This window comes from Furipterus horrens, unplaced genomic scaffold (genome assembly GCF_987537825.1).
Source record: "Furipterus horrens unplaced genomic scaffold, mFurHor1.1.pri manual_scaffold_5, whole genome shotgun sequence".
NCBI lineage: Eukaryota > Metazoa > Chordata > Mammalia > Chiroptera > Furipteridae > Furipterus > Furipterus horrens.
In genome coordinates this window covers 11943441-11970031 of record NW_028327175.1, presented here as the reverse complement: position 1 = coordinate 11970031, position 26591 = coordinate 11943441, and the positions used below count along the sequence as shown (strand labels likewise).

Genomic DNA, 26591 nt, shown 5'->3' with positions numbered 1-26591 from the left:
TGCCTTTCCTCCCACCTCCTGTGGGGAGAGCAGAGAAGAGAAGGGGGGACATGGTGGCGCTCAACTCCTGCCCACGGTTCCAAATGGAGAGAAGTAGGGAACCGTCATGTTTATTAACTAGTTGGCGAATGAAATAAATACAAGCTCTGAGGCCACCATTTTGCCCTTCACACTCCATGCCTCTGATGGCTTATGCATCTTAAGTCCCCAACTGCTGGTCAAGAAAGAGGCTTGGTTTATCCTGATCCACAGGCACTCAGACAGAGCCATGCAGCCTTCACGGTCAAGGAACGACGCCCAGGACCTGGCTACCTTTTGGGATTCCATTGCTGAGTGTTACTCCACAACATTCCCCGAAGGTGAGAGACTAACACGTGTACTCTTAGGTATACACTGGATCCTGTGTGACTCAGGAAGCCACAAGGAGTATGTTCCATGAACTTATTTAACAGTGAACTTCATCAGCCCCCTTCCTCCAGGAGAGGATGTCCTGGCAGTTGACAAGGCCCTGGAACTCCACATGAAAACTTATTTTGTTTTTGTTTTGTTCTAAATTTGTGTGCTATTGTTTCCTCTTCATAGTTTACAAACTTCCTAAATGTTTATCATCAATGTATATTTAATGTTCTTCCCTTTTCCTTTGTCTTAAAAGAAGAGGAACATTGAAAGTGGAAAGGCTTTGAAGAATAACTAAGAAGTAAGGGTTGGCTTTCTTGTTCAATGTTCCTGACCCTATATTTCTACTAACAAAAAAAGAGGGAAGAATGTTCCAGGTAGAGTGAACTACAGGAATGAAGAGCCATTGTGCAGGACCTGGGAAGAATGGCAGGAGTAAAGCTGGAAATTGTGGTTTGGGAACAAACCATGAAGGCTCTTGGATACCATAATAGCTGGAGTCTGGCCTTTGTTCCACAAGCAATAGGGAGCCCTCAAAGGCTTTAAGAGATAAGACATGTGATCGTATTTATCCTTTTAATAAGTGACTTTGGTATCAGCATAGAAGATATGGTGATGGTCTAAATTAAGGCAGCCTTGGTATATTTGAGCCAAAATGGAAAAATTATGTTGCAGAAAGTGTTCATGAGACTTAGTCATATAAAGGGAAGAAAAGATAACTTTGTCAACGTAAGAAACATTCAAACCTGTGGAGAATTTTTGTGAGTTTATTAGAGCCAAACTGATGACAATTGCCAGGAAGCAAAACCCCAGTGGATTGAGGAAACGCTCCAGAGAATGGCAGTTCTGCACCCTGCTTTATATATTACAGTATATAAGTGGGTTACATGAGATCCATTAGTGATAGATTAGGGAGACAGAAGAAAGCAAAGCAGAGAAACTTTTGGGAGTGGATAAAAAGTAAAATGATAGACACATACATCTTTTAAGTAGGTGGGTACAGGATAGTTAACAGTCAGCAAACAATTCACATGATAATAATAACAATGAGGGGATTTGTGGCCCCCGCTTTGGTATAGTATCTGTGCTTTGAGGAGTTGGGGGTGGGGTGGGGAAGAAAATGACTTTGACATACCACAGGTATGCTATTGTAGGTGCAAAAAGACAATAAAGAGGACTGATTAAGGTAAAGACTGACTGTTGTCTGGGGAGATTCTAGCCTAGGACATGACTACCTGCAATGACCCGCTTTTAGTTACTTTTCATTTCAGACCATCCTGTATGGTTACTGGGGTCTTTGAGTCTGTGAGGCTGCCACGCAGGCCTCTCCTGCGCTTGTCAGGTTAGTAGGTGGCCCCTTTTCTCATCCACACTTGGAGAAAAATAATGACCTTACGTATGAGCCTGAGACAAAATGGGTACCGTCCGTCAAGAAGAGATTCATCTGGGGTTGGGCTCAGAGAAAAGGTTGAGACTGAAGATGAGTATTTGGAAGTCAGTCAGCACAGACAAGATAGATGACTGTTCTGAAGTGGCTGAAGTTCCTCTGGGGAGAGAACACAATCTGACAGGAGAGGACCGGACAGAGCCTTGTAGTGGGGGAGTTGCCAGGAAAGAGACTGAGAAGGAGCGATTTGAGATAGAAGAACCGACCACATGGCAGAAACCAAGGAAGCCTAGTCAAGAAGGAGCAGAAGTTTAGGAAAAACACTGCAAGAAAAGATTACGTTTTGGCCCTAATAAAGTCCCTGGTGGCACTTTGAGAAGGCAGTTTCCAAGGAACAAGAGGCAGGAATGAGATCCTAGTGGTTGAGGCATGGGCAGGAGGCAAGGAAGTATAAATGAAGCCCCCAAACTGCTCTTGGGAGCTTCTGCAGTGAAGAAAAGGAGAGATCTGTTGGCTGAAGTGAAGAAATTTCCTTTTGCGTAGCTCATTAATTTGCAAAGCACTTTTACATCCATTACTTCACTCAATTCCCAAGACAGCTCAGCAAGTAGGAAGGGCAAGTATTGCTATGCCTGGGAGCAAAGTGAGGTTAACTAGAGGTTAAAGGCTTGCCCAAGGTCATCTACAGCACACAAGTGGAAGAACGGAGTTTAGAATTCAAGTCATCTGGCTCTTAATTCAATGATCTTTCCACCAAACTGGCTCTATTTTATTATCGGACACTGGATGACATTAAGTTCCTTGTTAAGGGGGTTTTGATCTAATCCAGGGGACGATGGGGAGCATCTGGAAGGTTCTGGGCAGAGGAATGCCATATTTAACTTGGTACTTGAGGGGGACAAGTCTGGCAGTGAATGTAGGGAGTGTTCATGGAATAGACAGACACCTCAGAGAGGAGACCACTGGGACCTGGCCTCAGACGGGGGCACAGCTAAAATAAACATTGCGCTGCATGCTGAGAAAGTTATTTCCCTTTCAGTTCTGTGGTTTCTCTTGTTTGTGTTAGGAGAGGATGCACTTTGCCAGTATTTTTTTAATGCCCCTCAAACACTCTCTAAGTTCCCTTTTGAACAAAAAGAGAGCGGGCCTCAGGCCAAGAACATCTGTACGTAACTGACTCTGGTCAGAACTGGATTGTATCTCTTTGTGTTCACCCTATTTTTATGATTACGCTCCAGTTACAACAAGTAGTACTGATTTCTCATTTATTATAATTATAGAAAGGTTACCCTTAAATGCACCTAAGTGAAAAATGTCAAATTAAGGAAAAATCTTAAGTCAATTCTAAGCCAGGTGGTAAACCCATACAAGCAGAAAACACAACCAAGGTGCATTCTCAGGACTAAGGTCTGGAAAATTCCTGTATTGGACGCTGTTGTGAGAGGAAGTGTGAGGGTTTAGTCCAAGGTGGGGTGATGCAAACAGAGAAGTCTCTGAGAGACACTTTAAGGGAGTTAAAGGGGCTTGGTTATTTTCTGCATCCTTTCCCAGGATGTTTATGGCTGCAAAAATAGAAAATTTAAATTAAAAAAAAAAAAAAGCTTCTGCCAAACAATGAATTTATGGCCTCATATCACAAGAAGCCCCAAGGTAAGGCTGGTCCAGATGGGTTAAGTCGGAGGCTCACTGACATCACTAAGGACTCATCTTCCAAGCCCCTTCCCACCGCATGGCCCCAAAGTGGCTGACGTGGTTTGAGCAGTCCATCATGGTATATGATGCTTCTGTGCAAGAAAACATCTTGCACAGGATGCACGGGAGATGAAGAATGAAGGGTGAAGAAACCCTTTCCCTGAAGGCGCCTGCACCAACATTTTCCTTCAGATTCATTGTTCCAAAATACATCACATGTCATGCACAAACCAATCATTGCAAAGGGGAATCATATTACCATAACTAACCTGGACCAGTTAGTATTTATTCACTGAGCCAGGGATAGAAACCCTTGCCTGGAGGATTTCTCAGCATCACAGTGGCTCTGTTAATTAACAAATATGGCTGGCAGGCAGTCAACTTTTACAGCTTATACCAGGGGTTCTGAAACTCCTCCCATTGGCTATTGAACATAAGTGGGAAGTTCTTGAAACTTGTGGGTTTTTATATTTCAAATTTTATTTCGCTCTTCTTTCCAGGTGTTGGGTTACCGCACAACGAAATACTTCCACTGCAAAATCAACCTCTGGCTTAGTGACGCACATCGGGGGTGTAATGCGGAACGTCTGAGGAGACACAGGAAAAGGGAGACACAATCGTCATAGATTCAAATATGACTTTGAGCCACGGCACTAAGCTGAGAGTCTAACACTGTTCTAATGGCACTTCTTACATTTCCCTTGTGGGCTGCTCTCCTGTCTCTCCAATGCTGAACCTGGGCCACGCCTCCTCCAGTCTCGTACAAATTCTGGCCCCATCTGGCTGTGCCCCTTGTCCTTTCTGTCATCTGCTCACCTCCTCATCATTCCACCTTCTCATGAGATCACAGCTTCCTCTCTATACCCTGTTTCTGCCATCGTCCAGGATGAGCTCCAAGCCCGTGTGTACAACCCAACAAACGAGCTTCTCAGTTCCTCAGTTGCCATAACTCCCAGACCCTCCATCTCTACTTCTCTGCATCCATTCACCCCAGTGCCAAGAGCCCCCTCCTCAGTAGGAACAATTCAACTTCTGATTCCCATTACAACTGCCCTTTCCCTGACACCTTCCGCCTCCTCATCCCTCCATTATCTTCAGACCTATCACCCCACTCAGATCTCTTTCCTTCTTTTCTACCCCGTCTGGAGCATGTGGCTGATTGTCTGAACTACTCTCTCACCTGCCCCCGCACGGTGCGTGCATTTGCTTCCACCCTTCTGCGGCAGCACCCACGCCACAAAGTCCCAGCCCTGATCAAAGCTATAATTGAACTGCTTTGTGCCAACACAAGTAGCTGAGAAGTGTTAAAGATCATGCTGCTGGGCAGACGGACGGACACCACCAGATGGGCGGGGTCTCCAGATTCTGCTCTTCCCCTAAACTTTTCTTGTTCTCTGTCAGCTTCCTTTGTCATTCGAAACCTTTTCCATTCTTCTTAATTTCCTCGCTCAACTCCTATGCCTCTCGTTCTATTTCATAGACAGTCTTGCCTCATGCTTTGCAGAAGCTGTCAGGCAAGATCTTTTTATAACCTTGTTTGCTTCCACATCTATCCTTATACCTTGCTCTGAAGGTTCAGAGAATGACGTGTCTCTGCTATTCAACTCCAAATCATCCGCCTGTGCCCTTGGCCCTGATACTCCCAACCCTGTCCCTCCTGGACATATCCTCATGTTCTCTTGCATTTTCAACTTCTTTTCAACTTCCCCTTAGCCTACAAACAAGCGGGTTTATAGCTCTCCCAACCTAAGTCCAAACCGCACCAAATAAACATCTGTTGGTCCCCTGATCCCTTCTAGCTATCATACAAATGCTGTCCCCTCCTTTCGTGTGAACTTCCTAAAAAGACGGGTTGATGCTTATTGGCCGTTATTTTCCACTCTGCCTTCCTTCTGTTCACTGTGGTCCAGTTTCTGCCCTTACTGACCTTCTAACACCACTCTAGCTAAAGCCACTGGTGACCTGCTAAGTGCAGAATCCTATGGCATGGTCTTGGCCTTCCCAGCCACCTCTGCTGCAGTTCACACTTTGGTCCCTCCTTCTTTCTGAACCCCCCCACTTCCTTGTTTCCGTGACTCCACGCTGTCCTAGCTTTTCTCACACCGCTCCTCCCTTTATTTTGTCGCCACACAGGCACCCTTCCCTCCACCTTGAAAGGTTGGTGTCCAGGTGTGTAGCCCTGTCATATAACATTGTTGATGGAGAGACACTTCCCAGGAGATGTCCTCATCTCACCACTTACGCGCCAATGCCTCCAAATTGTGACATTGACCTTAATCCTTTCCTCTGAGCCATAGACTTGTCTACTAAAACGGATGTCCGTAAACCCCTCACATGGAGCATGTTCAAAGCTGAACTCGTCTTTACGCAGCTTAAACCAAGTCATACCGGGGGGATTCATCCTTGATGCTCCCTCACCTTTCATGTCCAAGTCCCAGGCATTTCACTTTCAGACTTGCTCTCTGAGTCTCCCCGATCATAATTGCTACTACTTGAGTTCAAGCAGCACCCTCAACCCCCACCCGGACTCCTGGACTCCAGTCTTGTCCCCTCAGCCTTGCCCTCCTCAGAGGATGGATTCAGAAATCAGATTGCCTGTGTTTGGATCCTGGTTCTGCCACTGACCAGCTGTGTGACTAGGGCTGTTGACTTAACCTCTCTGTGCCTCATTATCTTCATGTGTAAAATATGGATAATATTAGTCCTTATTGCATAGGCTTGCTGAGAGCATGAAATGAGTCAACACATGCAAACTGTGTAGAATGGAGTCTGACAAGTGGTCAGGCTTGTTATTAGTATCATCACTGCCCCAGCCTCCTGCGGCAGCTGCACCTGCAAGTGTGTGCGCTCTGCACCTGGTGTTGCTCCCCCTGCGCCTGGAGTGCTTATCTCTTTGTTTAGGGCTCAGCCAGAAATCCTGGCCTAGGAACCCCTGCCCTTTCCTCCTGTACTCTCCCCCACCCCAATCCTCACCAGAGCCATGCTAATTTTTAGAGAGAGGAGAAGGGAGGGAGAGAGAGGGAAAGAAACATCAATGTGAAAGAAAAACATTAATTGGCTGCCTCTCCTATGTGCCCAGACAGGGGACCGAACCCGCAATGTAAGCATGAACCCTGACCAGGAATTGAACCCATGACCTCTTGGTTTATGGGATGATGCTCCAACCAACTGAGCCACACCAACCAGGGTTATACTGTTTCTTTTTATAGCTATTGACGAACTGACTGTAGTAATTTTCTGTTTATACATCTCTCTCTCCTGCCAGGTCTGTGAAGGGGGGGACCAGATTTTATTTACCATTGCGGTTTTTGTACCCAGCTTAGCAACTGCTGCTCGGCATGTGTTTTCCAGATAACTGAGGAATAACTGAGTGAGGAAGCAATCAATGGTTTCACGTCTTTATAAGTGGTGCACCTTAGGATTTTTAATTGTTACTCTGTCTGATCTGTGCTGAAAAATATCGGAGAGCAGGAAGGGAAAAATGCACCGAGCATGTCCTAGCAGAAGCGCGCATTCTGGCCTGGTGGGGTCTGGGTCGGTCTGGGCTGGGAGAGCTCTAAGCCTGTTTGTGGACGGACTGAGGAGTTGAGGAAAAGGAAAAGTTGCAGATGCCAGGTGTGAGGGACAAGAGCACGGGAGGGAGATCTGGATCCAAACAGCAGTGACAGCTCATTCTCGAACCTTCAGGAAAGGAGGTAAGAAATGGATGTGGGGACAGACGAATTTAGATAGAGCTCTTGCCTAGGAACCCCCACCTCCTCTGAGAAGTTCACGGCAAGAGCGTTCCCTGAAACAGAGGGGCCGGCATGCCGCACGGGACCTGGGAAGAACGGCTGACGTCTGGAATGGGAACATAAGATGATGAAGGACGAGAACAAATTAGGGCAGGGGCAGAAGTACCCTGGCTCTTAAATCTCTGCCCCAGAGCCAGCCCCTGGAGAAGGTCCTGCTGTGCGGGGCGTTCAGGGGCAGACTGCTTTACGAACCGCACGGTGCACATCCACGGGGCAGGGCCACACCAGTGCTGACTGTGAGGATGCACTTGGCTTTCCCAGCAAGCGAGTGAGCAGGAGCTAGCTGGGTGTCTGCGCCTCCACCCTGGGGGTGAAGGGCACTGGGTGTGGCTAACTTTGAGTTCTGCATTAGGGAGCCGGCAAGGGTAACCTCCACCTCTCCGGCAGGGTCACCTGGGCCTGTCAATGCTGTTAGGTTGCTCCTGACCACAGGGGCCACGAAATCTTAGCGGGTTTAGGGTTCACAAAGTCGGAGCCCAGGGCTCAGTTCAGAACAACCAGGATGGCTCTTACAGGGGTTACAATGAACTCATACATGAGATAAAATGTTTATTGCACAACTGTTATGACCTACACGTAAGTCCTCTGGTTTGTTTGTACATGTCGTTTATGCCTTGTTAGACTGTATCCAGTGCTCAGACTCGTGATGACAAACCCATTTGACCTCAGCGCCCTCTAGTGGCCCTAAGGCTTCACTGTCACTTTCCTTTGAAATGTCCGAACTCTGTGCTTACGGGGAAATGGGGCTGGGTCCCCTAACGTATTTCTGCAGAAAAGTGACCAGCATTGGGACATCAAGGAGATGCCTGCTGAAGGTGACAGGAAAACATCAGCCATCCTCTTACCTGAGAAAAAACGCCACCTCTGCCAATGATAAGTCCCATCTGTTTGCAGTCCTCGTGGATTTGATTTACTTCTTCACTGGGAAGAGGTTGGCGGCTCACCTGCAAATACATTTAAAAAATACTTTCTATTCAGTGTGTGAATGGTTAAAGACACCATTTCCAAGAGAAAAAAAAGCAACTCTAGCAATCAATGTTCTTCATTCCCCCTTAATCTCTCTCTTCCCCTGTAATTGAATAAAGCTGTTAACTGCTGGACTAGGTTTTTTTTTATTTTTGGGGGGGGTTATTAAATATTAATAATATTTGTTATTAATACTGTTCAATATTTGTTTTTATCCAAATTTATTTCCACATCCCGAAGGACAGAAGGCAGTTGAATGCAGACAGCCAGTGCAGCGTGGCTTTGCTAAAGCTACCCTGTGAACTTGGTTCTTTGTTTACCAGCTGCACTGGGCTCCGCTTTATTTTTGTGGAAATTCTCCTGACTCTTCATTTGCTTTGCCCTGTAGAGTGCTCATTTCAAAGTCCAGAAAATGGCTCAGAATTTGCACAAGTACGTGAACAGCCAAGCTTTCCCTGGGCTGCCAGGCAAAGGCTGCCTGCGCAGCTGGGGTGGGCCCTTTGTCTTCATCTTCGCTGCGTGTGAACTCAAGAGCTAATCCTCCAGGGTTAGGACAGGTAAGCGCTTTCAGTACCAAGAGGCTATTTCAGGTCCCCAGGTATCTGAAGTAAGTCCCTAGCTGTGGGTCCAGACATGCCAGCACCCTGTGGTGGTCCTGCAGTGGGGGCTCGTCCCCTTTCTGTGTGTCCCCTGTCTTGGGGGTCTGTGAATATAAACGCCTTCTCCTGGCTTCATCATTTCAAGTCTGTGTGTCTGCATGACCTGGAAGCCTTTTCAAACTACAGATACCGGGGCCTCCCACAGGACCTATGGAATTAGGACATGGGGGCAGGTCTTAACCAGCTACATTTGTAAAGTGACCCTCAGGTGACGGGGCGGGAACTACGTCTCTGATGCTCCTATCTTGAGCTCAAGCACTGCCAGCTCCGTGGTAGCACAGCTGCATTCGCATCAGGACCCGGCCTGGCTCTGGTTTCAGATGCAAGGGACATGTTCCTGGCTTGTGGGCCAGTCCCTTCCATCCTTGTGAGACACAGGACGGCCCCCTCCAGAGCTTCCTGCTTCATTCTTCTCAGGGCTTCCTGCCCACCCTCCCTCTAGGCTTTAGCCTCTGTCCTCCTCCCCCTCCCCCTGATCCAACTCGTTTCTCAAGTCTTCCATTGCTGGCGAGGAATAAGACTGGGCCTCCCGATATATTTACATTTTTGTCTGTTCTTAAAGCTTTAAGATAAGAAAAACATCATTCATATATTCAGACTACTAGATAAGGGAAGACCTGGGTTGGAGGAAGGACTAGGATCTTCTCAATGACCCTAACATGTTTCCATGCACCACTGGGGAGGGTTCTGATGTTTTACCAGGACAAAGCAAGTTCCGATGAACATCTTCACTCACCCATCTTTGACCGTGAGCATGCAGAAGTTGGGTTTGGAACAGTGGGGAAGGAAGCAAACCCTCCTCGCTCGTTGGGCTTTCCTCTCTGGAGTCTGGACTGTGACGAGTCGACAGTCTTTGAGGGAGCCCCTGGGGACTGGAGTGGACTTTTCTGAGCCTTCCAATAGCCCTTGATTATGTATGGCTTTTGGCCTAGTCTCAGATTTCTCTTCTTTTTATGTTGTCTGCCCTTAGCTTAAAAATCTTGTTAAAACCGGCTCTGTCGTGTGGTTTTAATGAAAGAGTCTTATATCCGTGGCCTGGTCTAAAGACGAAAAGAACTGAGCATCACCTCTCCTAAACTAGATCAAATAGCAAGATGTCACTTAAGGGAAAACTGAATCCCCTTGGACGAGAGTTAGTGTAGAAGGGTCTGTCTGAATATTCCCCGCTGTGCCGAGATTCTTCTGCTATCGCTCTCCTCAGAGAATCTAGACTTTGTTTTTGTTGAGGGGTGAGGGGACAATTTCCTACTCACATAGACTATGGGGGCAGCAGCAGAAACAAAAGGGAGGCTTTGAAAGACAGGGCAAACAAGCAGTCCACAGGATTCGATGTTAGCAATAAGGGGACAGAAGGAGTTGCACATTATTTTGTGGGTAATTGGGAGGATGGTGGCGGTTGAAAAACAGAAACAGGGAACTTGGGAGGAATAACTGGTTTGGGAAAATGCTAAGTTCAGTAATTGTCATTTTGAGTTTGTCACAGTGGGGAACGTCATCAGAAAGTCATATTCTTCCCTGGTTACTTGGGAGATTGAAACACACACACACACACACACACACACACACACACCTATAAATCTTTAACATTCTTATCCCAAACATCACCACAACCTTCTCCCAGCCCTTTCCCCTTACTTCCATTAGTTCTCTGGACCACCTGCCCCTCCCCAAATAATTTCCTCCCTTCTTCATATTTGTCATTCTAACTATTCAGTTATCACTAATGCTCTTTTCCTAGCCTGGCAAAATAATACCAGCTCCCTTTTCCAAATCCCCACCCTCACTCTTGAGCTCTTTAGGGTCTGCTGGTATTTTATTCATACTCAACACTCCTGCTGTCCTTCGGGGTTCCACCCTTGAGAATAAATGAAGCCAGCTTTTGGCCGATGCTGCTGCTTCGACTCTTGCTGCCCTAAGAAGCCACAGAGAGAGAAGCAGATCAGAACCTACCTTGTCCTTCACCATTTCTATTCCTACCATGAGGCCTTTGCCTCGGACATCTCCGATAATTTCAAATTCATCCCGCAGCTGAGCAAACTTCAGTAACATGTAGGTGCCAACTTCCTGACTGTTTTCCTGTAGATTTTCTTCTTTAATCACCTGTTTAGAGAAAGCCCCAAATGCCCTTGCATTAAAAAAAGTTATGAAGTTGAATGAAAAAAATGGAGAGGTAAATGTATATGAACATTTTTACAGAAACTTGACCAAACAAATGGAACCCAAAGTCTCATGGGGCCATACCACATACTACAGAAGGATTTTCTGTAAGGAGAAAAAATGTTTTGGTAGAGGAAGTACTTCCCCCATCCTTCCTCATCTTCAGGGTTGGTAAGAATTTAGGAAAGGGTAAGAGACACGTCTCCACGCAGTCTGTAACTCAGATTCCTGGCTTTGCTGGGATTGCCTGGATTTGCTAAAACCTGAGATACAGTGGTGAAGAAGACAAACGCTCTGAGGAAAGACATGTCACAGATGCCTACTCTACCGGGGGCTTGTTGGCCTTTGTCCACTGCTCCCAACCGCCAGCCAGATGGTCATTGTCCGGGGGCCTGCCTGCAGGGCGCTGGCCTATTGACTAGATAACATTCAACATACTGATAATAATTGCATGACTCCAGGCAAACCGTGCTGATTTTAAGACCTATCTGTTCACCCAGTCCTCTCTACTTTCTCAGTAGGTTGACGTGTCACAGTGGCAATGTCTACCAAGTGAGACAAATGACATATCCTACCCACACTTGCTCATTTCATGATTCAATCACATTTGAAGGTATTTTTTAATTAGCAAGGACAGTTTTTACTTTTTTTAAATTTATTTAAGAATACTTTCAAATTTAAGTTTTTGAACAGGGGAACCAGGTGTCTCATCGAAATATCAGAAAGTATAAAAGTGTATATAGTAGAAATGTCCCTGCTGACTCTGTCCCCCAGCCACCAAGTCTCCCACCCCACAAACAAGTGCTGTTATTAACTTGAACACTTTCAGAAATACATTAAACTTATTTAAGTCAATGCTCTTATGCATGGTAGCAAGGACACTTAAAAATATTTTTTTCTGCAGATGTGACCCCAGGCAAAATCAATGGAGTGGGGCCAAATGATGGCTGAATTACTTATTGGTAAAGTTTCTTTTTAGTCTTTTAATTTATGAAAGTATTTAAAAAAGTAAAAAGAATATACCAGAATGAGCCAAATTAAACTTAAAGATAGCGGTCGGTAACTATCCATAAAATATCACTCAAAGAACAAATTTGGATGTTACCAGCTAGCTAGGGGAATGTTTTCATTTCCCATGCATGTGAGGTTTGTTATATATTTCTTTTTTTATTTTTTATTTTATTTTTTACATTTTTAAAATTATTTATTTGTTTGTTTTTTTGTTTATTTATTTATTATATTTTTAGAGAGAGGGGGAAGGAGAAAGAGAAGGAGAGAAACATCACTGTGTGGTTGCCACTCACTTGCGCCCCCAACTAGGGACCTGATGTGCAACCTAGTCGTGTGCCCTGACTGGGAATCAAACCAGCGACACTTGGCTTGCAGGCCGATGCTCAATCCACTGAGCCACAGCAGCCAGGGCTGTTATATATTTCTTATTTAATAATTTGAGCACCCAAAATAGATCATTTAAAAAAAGTACAGGTGTCAGAATAATAACTGGGGAACGTAACTTTAATTCAATAATAATTCTTCAATAATACAATGTGACAGAGTCATGAGAATGTGTGTGTAGCCTTGAAGTAGTCATTTTGTGGAATGAGCGACATTCATGTGGCTGCTGGAACATACCTCGAGCACAGCTGATCCAATGGCACAGGCCACAGGGTTGCCTCCGAAGGTGTTGAAGTGCAACACGCATTTAGCCAAAGACTTGGCGATCTCTAGGGGGAGGAAGAGGAGGTGGGTAAAAATGGACCCATTTCTCTCTATAATCTCCCATCACAACCTTTTGGCCATATTGTAAGTGATATCATGTCCAATTCATTCTGCTCTCACCAGATAGGAGAGGTTATGGATGTAATTTTGACTACCGCCCCCAAAACCCCAATCCATGTGTTAAAACCCTAACCCACAACGTGGCTGCATTTGTAGAGAGGGCCTTCAGGGACATCATTAAGGTTAAATGAGGTCATAAGAGTAAGTCCTAATCCAACAGCACTGGTGTCCTCAAAGGAAGAGACAACAGCTCTCTCGCTCTCAATTGTAAAGGATGTGTGAGGACAGAGCAAGAAGGCCGCCATCTGCAAGAGGAGTCACACCCCAAACTCATTCTCCTGGTACCAGTGTTTAGAACTGTGAGAAGATAAATGTCTGTTGTGTAAGCTACTCCGCCTGTAGTATCTTGTTATGGTGTTCCTAGCTGACTAATATGCTGGATAAGGAAAAGTAGCTTATTTACTCATTGAAAAGTTGCATAACAAAATCTTGAATGTGTTGTGTGAACTGAAAAGTACCTTAAAACTAGATTTATGGAAATTTACTTGGAACCTTCATTAACAAAACCTTTTTTCTATCTTTCACTTTTGGGACCAAGAAAGAAAAAAATAATCCCTCATATCAAGAATTTAATAACATAATTTTTGGATTGTGTCATGGTGGGTATATATTCAGTTCATTACACTTGACCTGCTACATGCATATCTTTGTACCTTAAGTCATTTAATAAAAACACTGAGCTATCACAAGGTACTTAATTAGCCTTTAGTGCCTCATAAGTGTGGGAAAGACAAATTTTAGGAGTTTCATAAAAATTATTTTCTGTAAAACCTCACTAAAATGAAAAGTTCAGTTAATTCTAACATTCTGGCTAAGTGAGATTGTACTCTATTTGGCTGTTTTGTGAATTAGACATCAACAGACAAATGTGTCACTTTGACCTTGAGTCCATAGCTTCTTGGTGTCTCAAGACCACGTAAGATCACAAATCCTTGGAAATTTCAGGGTTGGTTTCAGGTTGGTTAACAAAGGTCTCTTGTGTTGGTTTTGCTTTTGTGGCACATTTTCTACAGCTTATCAGTGTGGTTGAACCCCGCATTTCATTAGTCCTCCCTACAGCAAGAGTAAAAAGGGCTGGCTTTCTTTCATCTGTGCCACCATCTGGTGGACAGACTGTTTCTGGTTTATTTTATTATTTTATTTTATTTTATTGTATTTTAATTGCTTGGGAAATGCCTCTGTATAGTTCCTATCACTGTCTCCAGCCCACACAAAATTCCAATATGCGTGTATTCTCTATTGCTGGTGCAGGATGCCCAGAAGCAAACATGAACTGCCCGTGGGTCCTACCTGGAGTTGTCACAACTGCTGCCATGGGAAAGCCATTCCCAATCCCTTTAGCCATGGTGACAATGTCTGGCAGAACGCCGTGGGTTTGGAAGCCCCAGAAGTGAGAGCCCAGCCTTCCAAATCCTGTTTGCACCTGATGGGAGCAAATCCAAAATCATCGGACAGCTTTCAAGAAATCCTGGTTCTCCTGACTCTGATCTTTCCACTTTCCTCCTCTTCCTCTCTCTCCCCCACTCCACTTTTTCCTCCCCCCTCTCCATCCTCCTTCTTCCCTAGTCCTCCTCCTCAATATCACTGCCAGCCATTGCCATCACCATCTTTATACTAATATTGGAGCCTCTCTCTCACCTCTGCCATTGCAACCTGTCACCCTGCCATCAATACCTGTCACCCTGCCATCAGAACCTCGCACCTTAGACCTTATCACCTTATCACCAGTGTACATGTCTGATGACAGGGATTGTATCTTATTCCTCTCTTTATCCAGAACACCTAGCAGAGCGCCTGGTAAAAGAAGACAGCACTTATAGAAGGAAGTGGCAGAAGTGCCTAAGTGAATAAAGCCACACCAACATGTCCATGCAAGTTTCTGCCAGAGCTTTTCTGGTGCAGGTTCCTGGATCTCTTTCTGGCTCTCATTCTCTTGGTCTGTCTTTCTGTCTCAGTCTCTCTACACACACACACACGGCAGGTCAGGGACAGAGGCATGGAGCTGCTTATTCTGAAAGGCACTTGGAAGAGTGTCCTTGCCAGGCTTCCTTCCCACCCCCTGCTCTCTCCAGGGTGCTGCAGCAAAGACAGACTTCAGGGGCTAGAATTAAGTGATGGCAAACAAGGCAGGGGGAAGATCTTAGACGCAGGAATCAGACAGACCTGGGCTCACGTCACGGCGCAGGGGGGGTTGTCTCCCGCTTCCTAGTTGTGGGCCTCTGGGCAAGCTGGTGAATTTGCCCAAGTGAGATAGTGTAGGAAGAGCTTGTGAAAAGCCATTTATTTTGTCTTCCTGCCTTTGTTTTTTTACTCCATCCGTCTAAGTATTGTAAGCAAATGGTGAAAAATCAGATTGCCTGGCCAATGCGTGAAATTGTGTGGGACAATGAACCATGTTTAGTCACCTAGAAATCAATCTCATAGTCTTCGGGTACAGCAGAGGTGACTCACTCTAAGTTTCTTAAACTCACATGTCTTCGAGGTCAGGGGCATGGCTAGCAAGAGAGGCGGGCTGGGTCGGTGATGACGAACAGGGGCGGGGACTACCGGTGTGCCTGCCCTGCCTAAAAGCAGTCAGTTTCAAATCTAAACCCAGAACATGTCAGGCCAGCAAAGCCTGGCTGCCCAATTGGTCCCAGAGGGTGGCCAGTTTTCTATCGTTGGTTCCAAGTTTCTCATTTTGAAGAAGAGAAGACCAAGGCTAGCTACGTAAGATGATCTATGTAAGATCACTTGGTAGCAGCACGGGCCCTGCCCTAGGTATCCCATTCCCAGCTCCCTCTTTTTCTGCCATCCTTTGCCTTCTATACCACTGTTCTGTCATTAAGAGGCAGCTTGGTCTGGCGCTTAGTGTGGTCTGGGAGCCTGGGTTTTAGTTCTAGCTCTGTTCCTACTAACTGCCTGACCTTGATGGTGATGTAACCACACTGGACCTCAATTCAGTGATCTATAAAATGGGAATAACACCAATGGGCCATACTTTATAGAATTGTTATGAGCATCAGCATGCAAAGCATTACAAACAGTGCCTGGCACATAGTAAGAGCTCAGAAAGTTCCAGCTATTCTTAGCTTTACCTAGTTATTAAGACTGTCCTTCTTAAGGTCACCTCATTTTAGTTTCCAACTGTATTATTGAGAGTGACAAAACCACATATCTTAGAAAATTCTGAAATTCTTATTTTCTTTGAATTCAGTCTACTTTTCCTCTAATTAGTACAACTGTGGTTGGTAGCTTCCATTTGTGCTGATTCCAAAGGTGAAAGCTTATTCTCTTCACTGATGTAGCTAATTAAAAGCGTCCTGAATAGAGTTTTATCCTTATTATTAATAACAGATTAACTTTCTTCAGCTAGGACTTTGATTAGTCGATGTTTCCCAAACATACACAAGCAGGTTGCGGAAGGGGGTTATGAGTGTGGGGGAGAAGCTGGTTCATGCTTCCTTCTGAGTACAGCACACTGGGAGTGAGGGAGGGGGGCGCTGGGGAGGTCGTCCCCCCTGGAGATAACGGAGACTGGGCTGCACATTTAGAAACTGCAAAAAGAAATTTTTTTTTTTAGAGAGAGCCCAATGTCTGCAATGGGTAGTCTAGTTGAGGAAAACGGTTCAGGCAAAGATGGCAGATGTGAAACTAGTGTGAAACATACAAGTTCTCCACCTGTTCTTGGTGGGACTGATTATTGCTAACAGAATTGAGACCCTCAGGCCTTTGATTGCCATTGCTATTCTCAGCAGGCAAATGATTGCTTTCTTTCATACACTCTAACATGAGGTATGATTATAAGTAAGTTGATCACTTTTAAAAACACAGAGGTTAGCACTCATGGAGCCAATGAATTTTATTCCTTTTAAAGTTATCCCCTTGGAGGGATTGTATGCTATTCCAACAATGTTGAAGCTATTTTAGATTTATTTTTAAGCTAGTTTTTGAATATCTGCAATGGTGGCCCTCTTCTTCTTCTTCTTTTTTTCAAATGCTCACTGAGGACATTTTTTAATTGCTTTTTTAGAGGGAGCGAGAGATTATTGATGCAAGAGAGAAGTATTGATTAGTTGCCTCTCATACACGCCTGTGGCTGGGGCCCAAACCCCAACCTAGGTATGTGCCCTGACTGGGGATTGAACCTGCAACCCTTTGATTATGGAAGGATACTCCAACCAACTGAGCCATACCAGCCAGGGTAATGGTGGGCCTCTTCTATCTTAGAGGCTGATTTTCTTTTTCTTTTTTAAGTATCATTTCCAAATAAGTTTTGTGGTTAAGGTAAGGTTAATGCTGCTAGGCTGGTTAGTAGTTACTACTATTTTGGCAAAAATTACTTGATGAAGACTTATTTATGAGATTAAATTTTTAATGTAGTTTTTAAGTGGCCCACGATGTATCCCCAAATAGAAATTTAAAAATATTTTGAGTGATGGCAGTATTACCTATGCCTGTTAGCAGTTTATATGATAGACTTCAATGTGCATGTTGAAATTCTGTCTGTACTTGTTAAACAGACCAACTAATCCACTAATAAACCAACTAGCCAACTAGCAAAAGCTTCATTAACGTCTGCCCGTATCTTGGAATTTCCACACTCTCTGTTTTCTACCCGGAACACCAAGGAGTATTTAGAGACGCCCCCCTGTGCCTTTGCTGACCCAGCTGCCCCCCTCTGCCCTGGGCCACGGCTACTCACTTCGTCCGCCACGCACAGGCCTCCTCGCTCTCTCACCAGCTCAAAGGCTTCCTTTAGAAACCCCTTCGGGTACTGAACAACCCCGCTCACCCCCTGCAAAAGGCCAAACCAAGAAGAACTTTAGGTTATCATCATTAATAATACAGCAATTTTTTAATGCTCAAAATAAAATTTTTTTCAACCTTGACACATTGTCTTCTTTACATCTGTAGTTACAGTGCTTCTGTTCAGGTCAATTGTTCTATAATTTAGTGTAATTCTGATGTGGCCACGGGAGGAAGCAAGCACAGTGCATACATACTCTGTCCTTTTGACCAGAACTGCAATTCCAGCAATTTTTAAACAATCGACAGAATTATTTCAACTATGAGTGAAAATAGGGACCTGTTACCTCTTATGCCATGCTTTCTGAGAAAAGAATGCAGATGTATGCTTTTGTGAGATTAGAATAAAAGTAGATTAAGGGGACTTAGTAAGATTACAAAGGGTGGGGCAAAAGAAGGTTTACAGTTGTTAATACACAAAAAACACAGAATTTATTCTTGTATTATTATTATTTATTAATTATTATATTATTTTTTCATAAGAACAACTGTAAACCTACTTTTGCTCCACTCTATAGGAAGGCTTCCCTTGACAGTGTGGGTGTTAAGTAACTAAAAATTGCTGGGTTTCCTTTTTTTTCAGAATATTAGGAATTTGATAGTTTCATCTATCTGTCTGTTCAGTTCAGGAATTCAGAAGGTGGCATTTTTATAAGTCAGTTGAAAATCAGGGACTCTTTTTTTTTCAAGGGGACCAAGCAAATGAATTGACTTTGAAGAGGGACATAGCAATGGTTAAATAGTTTAAAAATTCTCTAGGATGTATGAGTTAAAACTCTGGTAACTTAAAACTCAATTATTGTCTCAGGCTAATATACTCACTTGAATTGGCTCTGCAAAAAATCCAGCAATTGATTTAGCCACACAAGTGTTCAGAGTATCTTTGAACTGTTCAATATACCGGTCTTTAGCTTGGCAGCCGTCTGCAAATAACAAACAAAAAACCCACAGTATTTAAAGATGTGAAAATGGCATCTAGAAGAGTAAGGACAAAACAGAAAAAAGCAAACAAGGTGAACAAATTGACAAGACTCCCTCAGAATAAGTAAACAGGATACGAGGATATTGATTTCTGAAGTGGGACCATTCTGTCCTTCGGCTCAAGAAGCAATACTATGACAGCCACTAAGGCATAAACGAACCACTTCAGGTGTTTCGATCTGGTGAAGGAATGCCCAGAAATGCCGTTGATTCTGGTGTAGACAACTGTTCCACCTATGGATGCCCATCCTCTCAACTGGCTAGATTTAATTCAAATGTAATTGGGGTGTGGATTTAATCTATTTGAAAATAATGATTTACCTTTTATCGACACCTAAATTGACATACAATTTTAAAGCTACCAAGGATCCCAGTCTTTACAGTTAGTTAATATGTTTACAGAACAAGTAGAAATCAGTCTAAAGAGGGATGTGCTAGAGCTGGAAAACTTGCATCTATTGTAGCAAGGGAGAGGAAGCGCTGTCCTCTGAAACAGCAAAAGTCCCAGATCGACTGGCTCCATACATGACTGAACCTTCAGAATTTTTATTCCCACCTGTAACTTGGTTCTTAACAGCACTAGTGAGTTTTTGAACTTAAACTCATATCCATGGACAGCAGGAGAGCTCAAGAGGGAGCTGTGTATGTGACAGAAGTGACAGAGAAAGGCACGGAAGACAAGCCTCTCTCTACCATCCTCACATTCGCTTAGGGCCCTGGCCACAGCCCTGTCTCCTGAAGGCAGAGATAAAGAACAGAAACCTTCAGTCATCGCCCTCAAGACAGAAGTGTAAATCTACTTTATACCCCAGCTCTTCCTTAAAAGCACTACTTGTCCCCAAGCTCATTTTTAGGCTACCAGTGAAGAAAGCTCGCTTGATAGAGGTACCTGATACCTTTGGTTAGTTAGAGCCTGGGGCTGGGGTGTGAAGAAGGAAGTAATGAAAAGGATAATCAAATGCAGAAAGCACATTTTTAGCATCAGTTACACTGTTTGATGGGCAGGATGTAGCTGACGGATAAATCTATGCCTCTAGAGATGGAAATGTCCTATTTTATGAAAGGAAGAGAACAGTCTAGGATGGCCTCCTAATGGACAGATTAGACATATGTTCAAAAGATATAATTTGGAAATTTAGCAAGCCTATTTATAACTAGAGAAATCAAAGAGTGAAGCAAAATCAATCCCAGTGGCTTCAGTTTGGACGAAACCGAATCCAGAGAAGGTTCTGCTTGACTCTGTGCCAGACCTGTCATGATTTTCTCCCCACTGCCCATAAGTTCAGCAATGAGAGGGGTTCTTCCCTGTTGTCAGTTTTTTACTTAATTTCACATTTACTTTGTTGACTCATTGCTATTCCTCCAGGTCAGCCTGCCCTAGGAGAGAGACTTGGTGCAGTGGTCGTCACCATGACAACAGCAAGGAGGTGGAGGGTGATGCTCTGCTGGTTACCATCCAAGCAACAGAGTGGGGAAGGAAGTGCTCTTGTGTTAGCCACTGGTGTAGAAAGGGTTAAGCAGAGTGAGGAGCCAAGGAAGGAAAAAAGAAAGAGAAAGAAAGAAAGAAAGAAAGAAAGAAAGAAAGAAAGAAAGAAAGAAAGAAAGAAGGAAGGAAGGAAAGAAGGAAGGAAGGAAGGAAGGAAGGAAGGAAGGAAGGAAGGAGGAAGGAAAGGAAGGAAGGAAGAAAGAAAGAAAGAAAGAAAGAAAGAAAGAAAGAAAGAAAGAAAGAAAGAAAGAAAGAAAGAAAGAAGAAAGCAAAAAGAAAGCTGTCTTGCAAAATGTCAAGAAGAATGACAGATCAGTACCAGGTTGAGGAGACGGGGGCTGTGGGTGTTGAGAGGTGAATTCTATCACAAGTTAAATCTGAAATTCAGGGCCTGGAATTACCACTTACGAATAAAAGTTCCCGAGGAAGGGGTGAAGGGAGATAATGAAATCTAGCACGCAGCCGTCTCTGTTAGGCTCACAAAATAGACCACCGCTTAAGCCTATGGGGGCAGTGACGGCATAATTGCGAGGTGAAAAAGCTGCTGCCAGGATTGGCACCTGAATGAATCCTAAGAGGATCCTGACAATGATAACCTTTTACACCCAAAGTACTTTAGATGTTGGGATGCGTTTGTAAACACATTTGAATAAACCTTTTTACAGCAAAGACCAAGCACTTCCCAGGGCCCAAAAGCACTAGAGGAGGATGAAGTCCGAATTTGTATTCCAATTCTGTTTAAAAACACAGTATCAGCCTTGCCTCTTGAAAACAGCTGACGTCAGCTATGCTAAAGACAACAGTTTAGAGAAGCAGAAGTGAACATTTGTCACTATCTTTTAGCCTCCAGTTGCCACTAGAGACTTGACCATGGGCTCCTGGTATTTCCCAGTGGGCCTGAGGCAGAGGAGAAGGCCTCAAAGAGGGAGGAGGCAGAGAGGATGGGAAGAGAGGGGACACAGAGCAGGGAGGGAAGGAAATGACCATTTCTTGAGTGCTTCTGCCCACTAGGCTCTATGCTGGCGGTTTTGCAGTCATATCAAGGTCTGTGAGGTGCACCCAAGGGAGTTTGGTTCTTGATGCCATATAGATGAGGTACACAGGTATGGTTGTACTTGGCGTTGCCATTATCTGCCTTCCTAATGACAAGCTCTCTTGCCTTGATCTCCTGACACCTTGGGATAAAAGATCAGGGAGGCAGGTGTTCTTATCTCCATCTTATAAGTGAGAAGAAGCAGAAATGGAGCTTTCTTCTCACAGCTGAACCATGGTGTGGCTGTGAGTGGGACCCATGTGTCCCTTCAACCCTGGCCAGTGGGACAGGAGTTATTTTTAAGCCTGGGTTCATTCTGCTGGGACATCAGTGTGAGCTAAGGTGATTATAGGTTGGGAGCACTGGCTTTGGAGTCAGAAGACTTGGGGTCAAATCCTAGCTCTCCTGGCTTTCTAGGTGTGGACTTTGGGTTCTTCAACTCTAAGAATCTGAATCACAGCTGTGACCGTGACGTCTTGTTCCAATGCTCATTCTTTCATCTGTCTATCTCCATGTGCCATTATCCCATCTGAACTTTAAGATGATCTTGAATTTTCTTTCTTTCAAAGCTGCTTTTGAAGACTTCATTTTCATTCTTCCTGTCAACCCAGTGACACTATTCTATTAGAGACCATTTGGCTGGAGCATCTCCTTCTTTCCTTCAGCACTACCTAGGAACAGCTATTCAAAAGGTTCTGAATTATAGTGGCAAATACCAGGTGGGTGGGGCTCAGTGATTAGCAGAGAGCAGATACATGCTTCTTCACCGTCTTCTATAGAATGCCATCAGACTACTTGCAAGAGATGTCAGCAGCCTTTGGGAATGGCCTTATGTTTTGACAGATGCTCTCGTTTTGGCTGGGATTCTGAGTCCCTGGGGGAGCTTTGTGACTGGAGTTTTGAGAGCTCTAAAGGTATTCTTTTTTCTTCTTCCTTCCTTCTATTGGAAATTGGTAAATAATTCTACCAATCTTGTTTTCTTTTAAGATCAATAGCAGAGCTATTGCTAATAGAGGTAATAGAGCTTCTTTAATTGACTACCAGGGGACAGTCTGTTTTTAGCTTAGCTCTGATAGCATGAGATACTTTTTCTAACAGTCAGGTAGTACCGTGCGTGGTAGTAGGCATGAGGCATGCTTCCCCAAGGGGTTGCTTTCTAGTTTTGTTTCCCTTGGCTTTTTCTTTTCCTTTCCTTTTTCCTTTCCAAATACGTTCACTTAAGACTGCACCTGCCTTTCTCCAAGTCCTGACCCCTCCTGACCTTCCACCAGGTACCTCCCACCCCTCCTGTTGAGACCTGGTGCGCAGCTGCATTTCCTTATTGTTTGCACTGGCGAATCTCGACAGTGGCTTCCTCCCCAAGGGCCACGGAAGACATCTGGGCACATTGTCTGTAAATGACAGAAGAAGAAGTTTGTCAAAGCATGAACTGAAGACGGGCAATTTGGGGAAGCATATGGTACTAATCAAGGCAAGAGGGTTTCTTAATTTGATACTGAGATTTCTCTCCCACTTAGGATGAAAACCTAATTTTCTGCTCTGAAGAGATAATTTTTTTTTCTTAGAAATAGTTATGTAGGCACTCTACAAAGGAAACTAATTTCAATGTCAGCCTGGAAACAACTCGCTTGAGGGTTTGGTGGGTAAGGGCATCTGAAAGAATAAGAATAATTAGGTATCTGATGCTGAAAAGGTGGGTACAAGGGTAACTCTATAAAAACTTTATGTATTCAAAGCTTTGAGAACTAATGTCAATGCATTTATTGGAAGTTACTTGATTTTATCTAAAAGCAAAACAAAATTTAAAAACCCTATTACTAATTATTACTTAGACTCCAAAGGCCTTTCTAAGAAACAGTTTCCTCAAATGGTCTTCAATACAATTAAGTCACATTGAGCTCCCGGTTAACGATAGGCTTCATGTTAGCTTCTAATGCTAGTACTTGGAAAATGTTATCCCTCTTCCACAAACCCAGCAGCCTTTAGAGAAATAAGACAAAAATCTCCAAACTCACTGACTGGCAGCCCATCCCACTGGGGAGAGTCATCTTGTACTGCCCTACGTTTGACAAGCCAAGTGTGTAAGGACTGCATCCGTGGTAGGCTCCTCTGCAGAGAAAAAAATGGGGGGGGGGGTACGGAGTTAAGCTCATTGCTCTTTGATCTCTGGCCTGTGGAACACAGATGGGATGACAGAGAAACCCATTGAGGCCATGGAGAAGATTCGGAACACTGTTAATGTGCAACTCCAGGAGTTTCTAAGAAATCTTCTAAGCCTCTATCAGGCAAACTGACTTATTGATTTTTCCTGCTGGTGTCACAGATTGAACTTGTGGAAGAAATTTTGGAGACCATCTAGCCAAGAACTCTGACCTTAACACCTGCCCTTAGTCTGTTACTCTAGTGGGACTCCTCTTGTAGCAACATGTCAGAAATTATATAGTCAGAGTATTTGTCTTCAAAGTAGTTACCTTGAGAAGCCAACTATTTCTTCCTGCTGCCACTGCACACCTTTGGGGACTGCGCTCTAAGTGCCTTAAAAACAACCTTACCTGGCACAGAATAAAACACAGGTCTTGCTTCTCTTTGAATCCCAAACAGTCTTATTTAGTATAAATCATCCTAATCCCCAATTTTTGCTTCAAGTGAATTTGACCATATTTCCAAATCAAAAATCACTCAAACTGCAGATTTAGGACTATGTATTGAATTAAGACTATGCAATAGGATGATCATGTATCTTGAAAGAGGAGACACAAACGTGTGTGGAACCCTAGTGGCCCCATGACTGCTTTGGAGGGATTAAATACTTACCTGGACACGCATCTTCTGTAGTGTTTATTTAGGTAAAATATCAATCATGATTCTTTATAGTATCTTTGATAGCAGATGTTTTTTCATGCCTGTAGCCACTACACTTACATTTTATATGGACTGTGTAGTATTGCATGTGCTTTGGTAATCAAGTTTTGTGGAAATCAAATCTCTCAAATCTAGACAGAAATTATAGCCATGCAGGTGAAAGAATGGGACTATTTCTTCATCCCATCAACTTTCATTATAACTCACTCCTGTCTTTCACATAAACATTATTCTAAGAGTGTTTAAACGTGCTACATAAAATTACTTGAAAGAGGCAACCGTGAGAAAAACTCTTAGTTTTCTACTATTTTAATGCTACTAATTTAGCCATCAAGGGTTTATAATTAATCTATTGAATTATTGATTCTCAAAAGTCACCCCTAAGAGCAGAAATATGCAGGGTTACATATGCATCTTTTGAACTCAGAAAGAAGGAAGGATGAAAACCAAGTGCAGCTGGCATCTTAGCATCAGCAGAGATTAAGTGGGCCCAGTGTCCTTTGAGAGAGTTATGAGCTTCTGTGAGTGGAGACCAGTAATTCTCCACCTGGCATATGTCATAGTCAAACTGTTACAGAAACAGGGGAGTCCAAAAAACCCCAGAGTTTGCGGCTGGGGGATGGGGAGAAGGAAGCAGCTTTCAGAATGCCTCCACCTGCCTGAGGCTGGTGGCTAGTGTCTTTCTTATGCAAAATGGCTTTAATGCATCCAAGGCCTCAAGTAGATGGGAGGGGTCTTGGCCGATGCAATGGTACTGAAAAAGGACGCAGAGCCTGCGTGAGGTGCTGTGAATGGTCAGAACTGAGTGCCATGCCCACTGCGTCACAGTACGCAGTCAGGGATTTAAAAATAAGCGGCAGACATTTTAGCGGGGCTGACCTTGTGCATTTAACTGGGGACAGGCTGACCATGTGGATTTAATAGGGTCTGACGATGCAGTTTTAAGGAAGGGACATATCTTGCTGCCTTGAAAAGGAACAAACTGACCATGTGGATTACAAAGGACTAACCATGCAGTTTACAAGGAGGCTGAGAATCCACACGGTTCTGGATTAAAAGCTGGCGGGCACCATAACACACACAAGGCCTCCCCAATCAGAATCTAATGATTGGCAGCTACTGGTAAAGCTGAACTGTGTTTAGAAAGTAGGGAAACAGTAACTCTAACTTTTCTAAAACTAGCCTGGTTTGGTAGGGGGCAGGCAAGGATATGTGTTTATGGGTGTTTTAAGGAACATAAAACTTAACAGCAGAAATCCACAAATAATCTAAATCTATATAAGTGTTAAATAAAAAATTCTTTTTCTTTTCACTAAACTCTAGTATTGAGTGTTATAATTCTGGCAGCGGGCAATCGGGCCCCTAACAAAACAGCCCGTGGGTTCTGTTTCAATTGGAGCAGCCCAGGGGTTCTGTAACAAAAACACATCTTCAAAATCAAAAAGCTGTGATGCGACTTTCAATTCCATAGGAGACCTATGACATAACTAGGACCCCACACTGTTTGTTGCCCCAGGTTAATTTGGATGTAGTCATCCAGTCATAAAGTTCATTTGACTGATCTTTTCTTAAAACTATAATTAGAAACATATCCCTGGGAAAGCCCCTCCATGTTATATTTTAAAGATAGACATTTAGTATTGGGGTAAGTCAATGTTATTAAAGTTGGATATTCCACCTGAAAGAGATGATGTCTGTGTTCTTGGAGTGTGCTCTGGCCATCATCATGGCTAGGTCGTTGGCTTCGGAGCCACTGTTGGTCAAGAAAATGACCTGAGGGGAAAAGAAAGACACATAGCCTCGTACTTCAATTTACTTTCTAATTATCCAGTTGATTCAAACTTGCTGAAGACGAATACCCAGCCTCTGATTATTACAGAGCGTTCCTTCAGACCAGCAGCTGCCATCACTTAATTACTGTATTAATTCTACAGCTTTTCATTGAGAAGCTGCTAAGTGCTACGGATACAACGGAACGGCTCAGGGAATGGTCCCAGTTGCGAACCATTCCGGACCTTCATTGGCTTTCCTTGCTGCTCTGCAGAATGCTGGGATGGGGAGGCTTGCTGAAGTGTGTGCAGTGGTTAGTGGCTGAGTGGATCCGAGTACCAGGTCTCTCAGTTCCTGAACCTAAACCACTGCACCTTCTGTGAAGGCTTGAGACTAGGCAAGCTCCCTGGTCCTGCAGCCCCAAGGGTATCCCAGTCTGTAAATTCAGTGTGTGTGAGTGTTGAAATAACAAGGAAACAAAAACAGGGTAGTTCATCTTGGCAGAAGGAAAGGGGAGAACGGAAGGGTCCTGGATCCTCTGACCTCTGGGACTGGCGAACACGCAGTGTGCCCTTCTGCTCTTCCAAAAACATGATTGGGTGTTCCAACTTTCTTCATCTCCTCTGGAGACCATAGTACATAGAGTATCCAGAGAATATAGTAAAATAATAATAATAGCTAATGCAAGGTGCTGTTCTGGGTACTACATATCTATCATTGAATCCCTAAATGCGAATCTTGGCCAACATTTGAACACCTCTATTCAGTTAAAAAATGCAGT

The 26591-nt window shown here is 44.0% G+C and overlaps 1 protein-coding gene across 1 annotated transcript in view; it reads right to left on the bottom strand.

Moving 5' to 3' along the window:
• Window positions 1-3725: 3725 nt before the first annotated feature.
• The window catches only part of AGXT2 (alanine--glyoxylate aminotransferase 2), a 37100-nt gene continuing 14234 nt past the window's right edge, over window positions 3726-26591 (bottom strand). Inside the window, exons 5-14 of the mRNA XM_090276178.1 lie at window positions 25719-25813; window positions 23194-23287; window positions 22476-22569; window positions 18501-18601; window positions 17575-17667; window positions 14181-14313; window positions 12684-12775; window positions 10845-10994; window positions 8115-8213; window positions 3726-4062 (exon numbers count right to left, since the gene is read on the bottom strand). Of these exons, the coding sequence (XP_090132304.1) occupies window positions 3955-4062; window positions 8115-8213; window positions 10845-10994; window positions 12684-12775; window positions 14181-14313; window positions 17575-17667; window positions 18501-18601; window positions 22476-22569; window positions 23194-23287; window positions 25719-25813 (1059 nt within the window). The 3' untranslated portion in view covers window positions 3726-3954. The remainder of the gene's footprint in view (window positions 4063-8114; window positions 8214-10844; window positions 10995-12683; window positions 12776-14180; window positions 14314-17574; window positions 17668-18500; window positions 18602-22475; window positions 22570-23193; window positions 23288-25718; window positions 25814-26591) is intronic.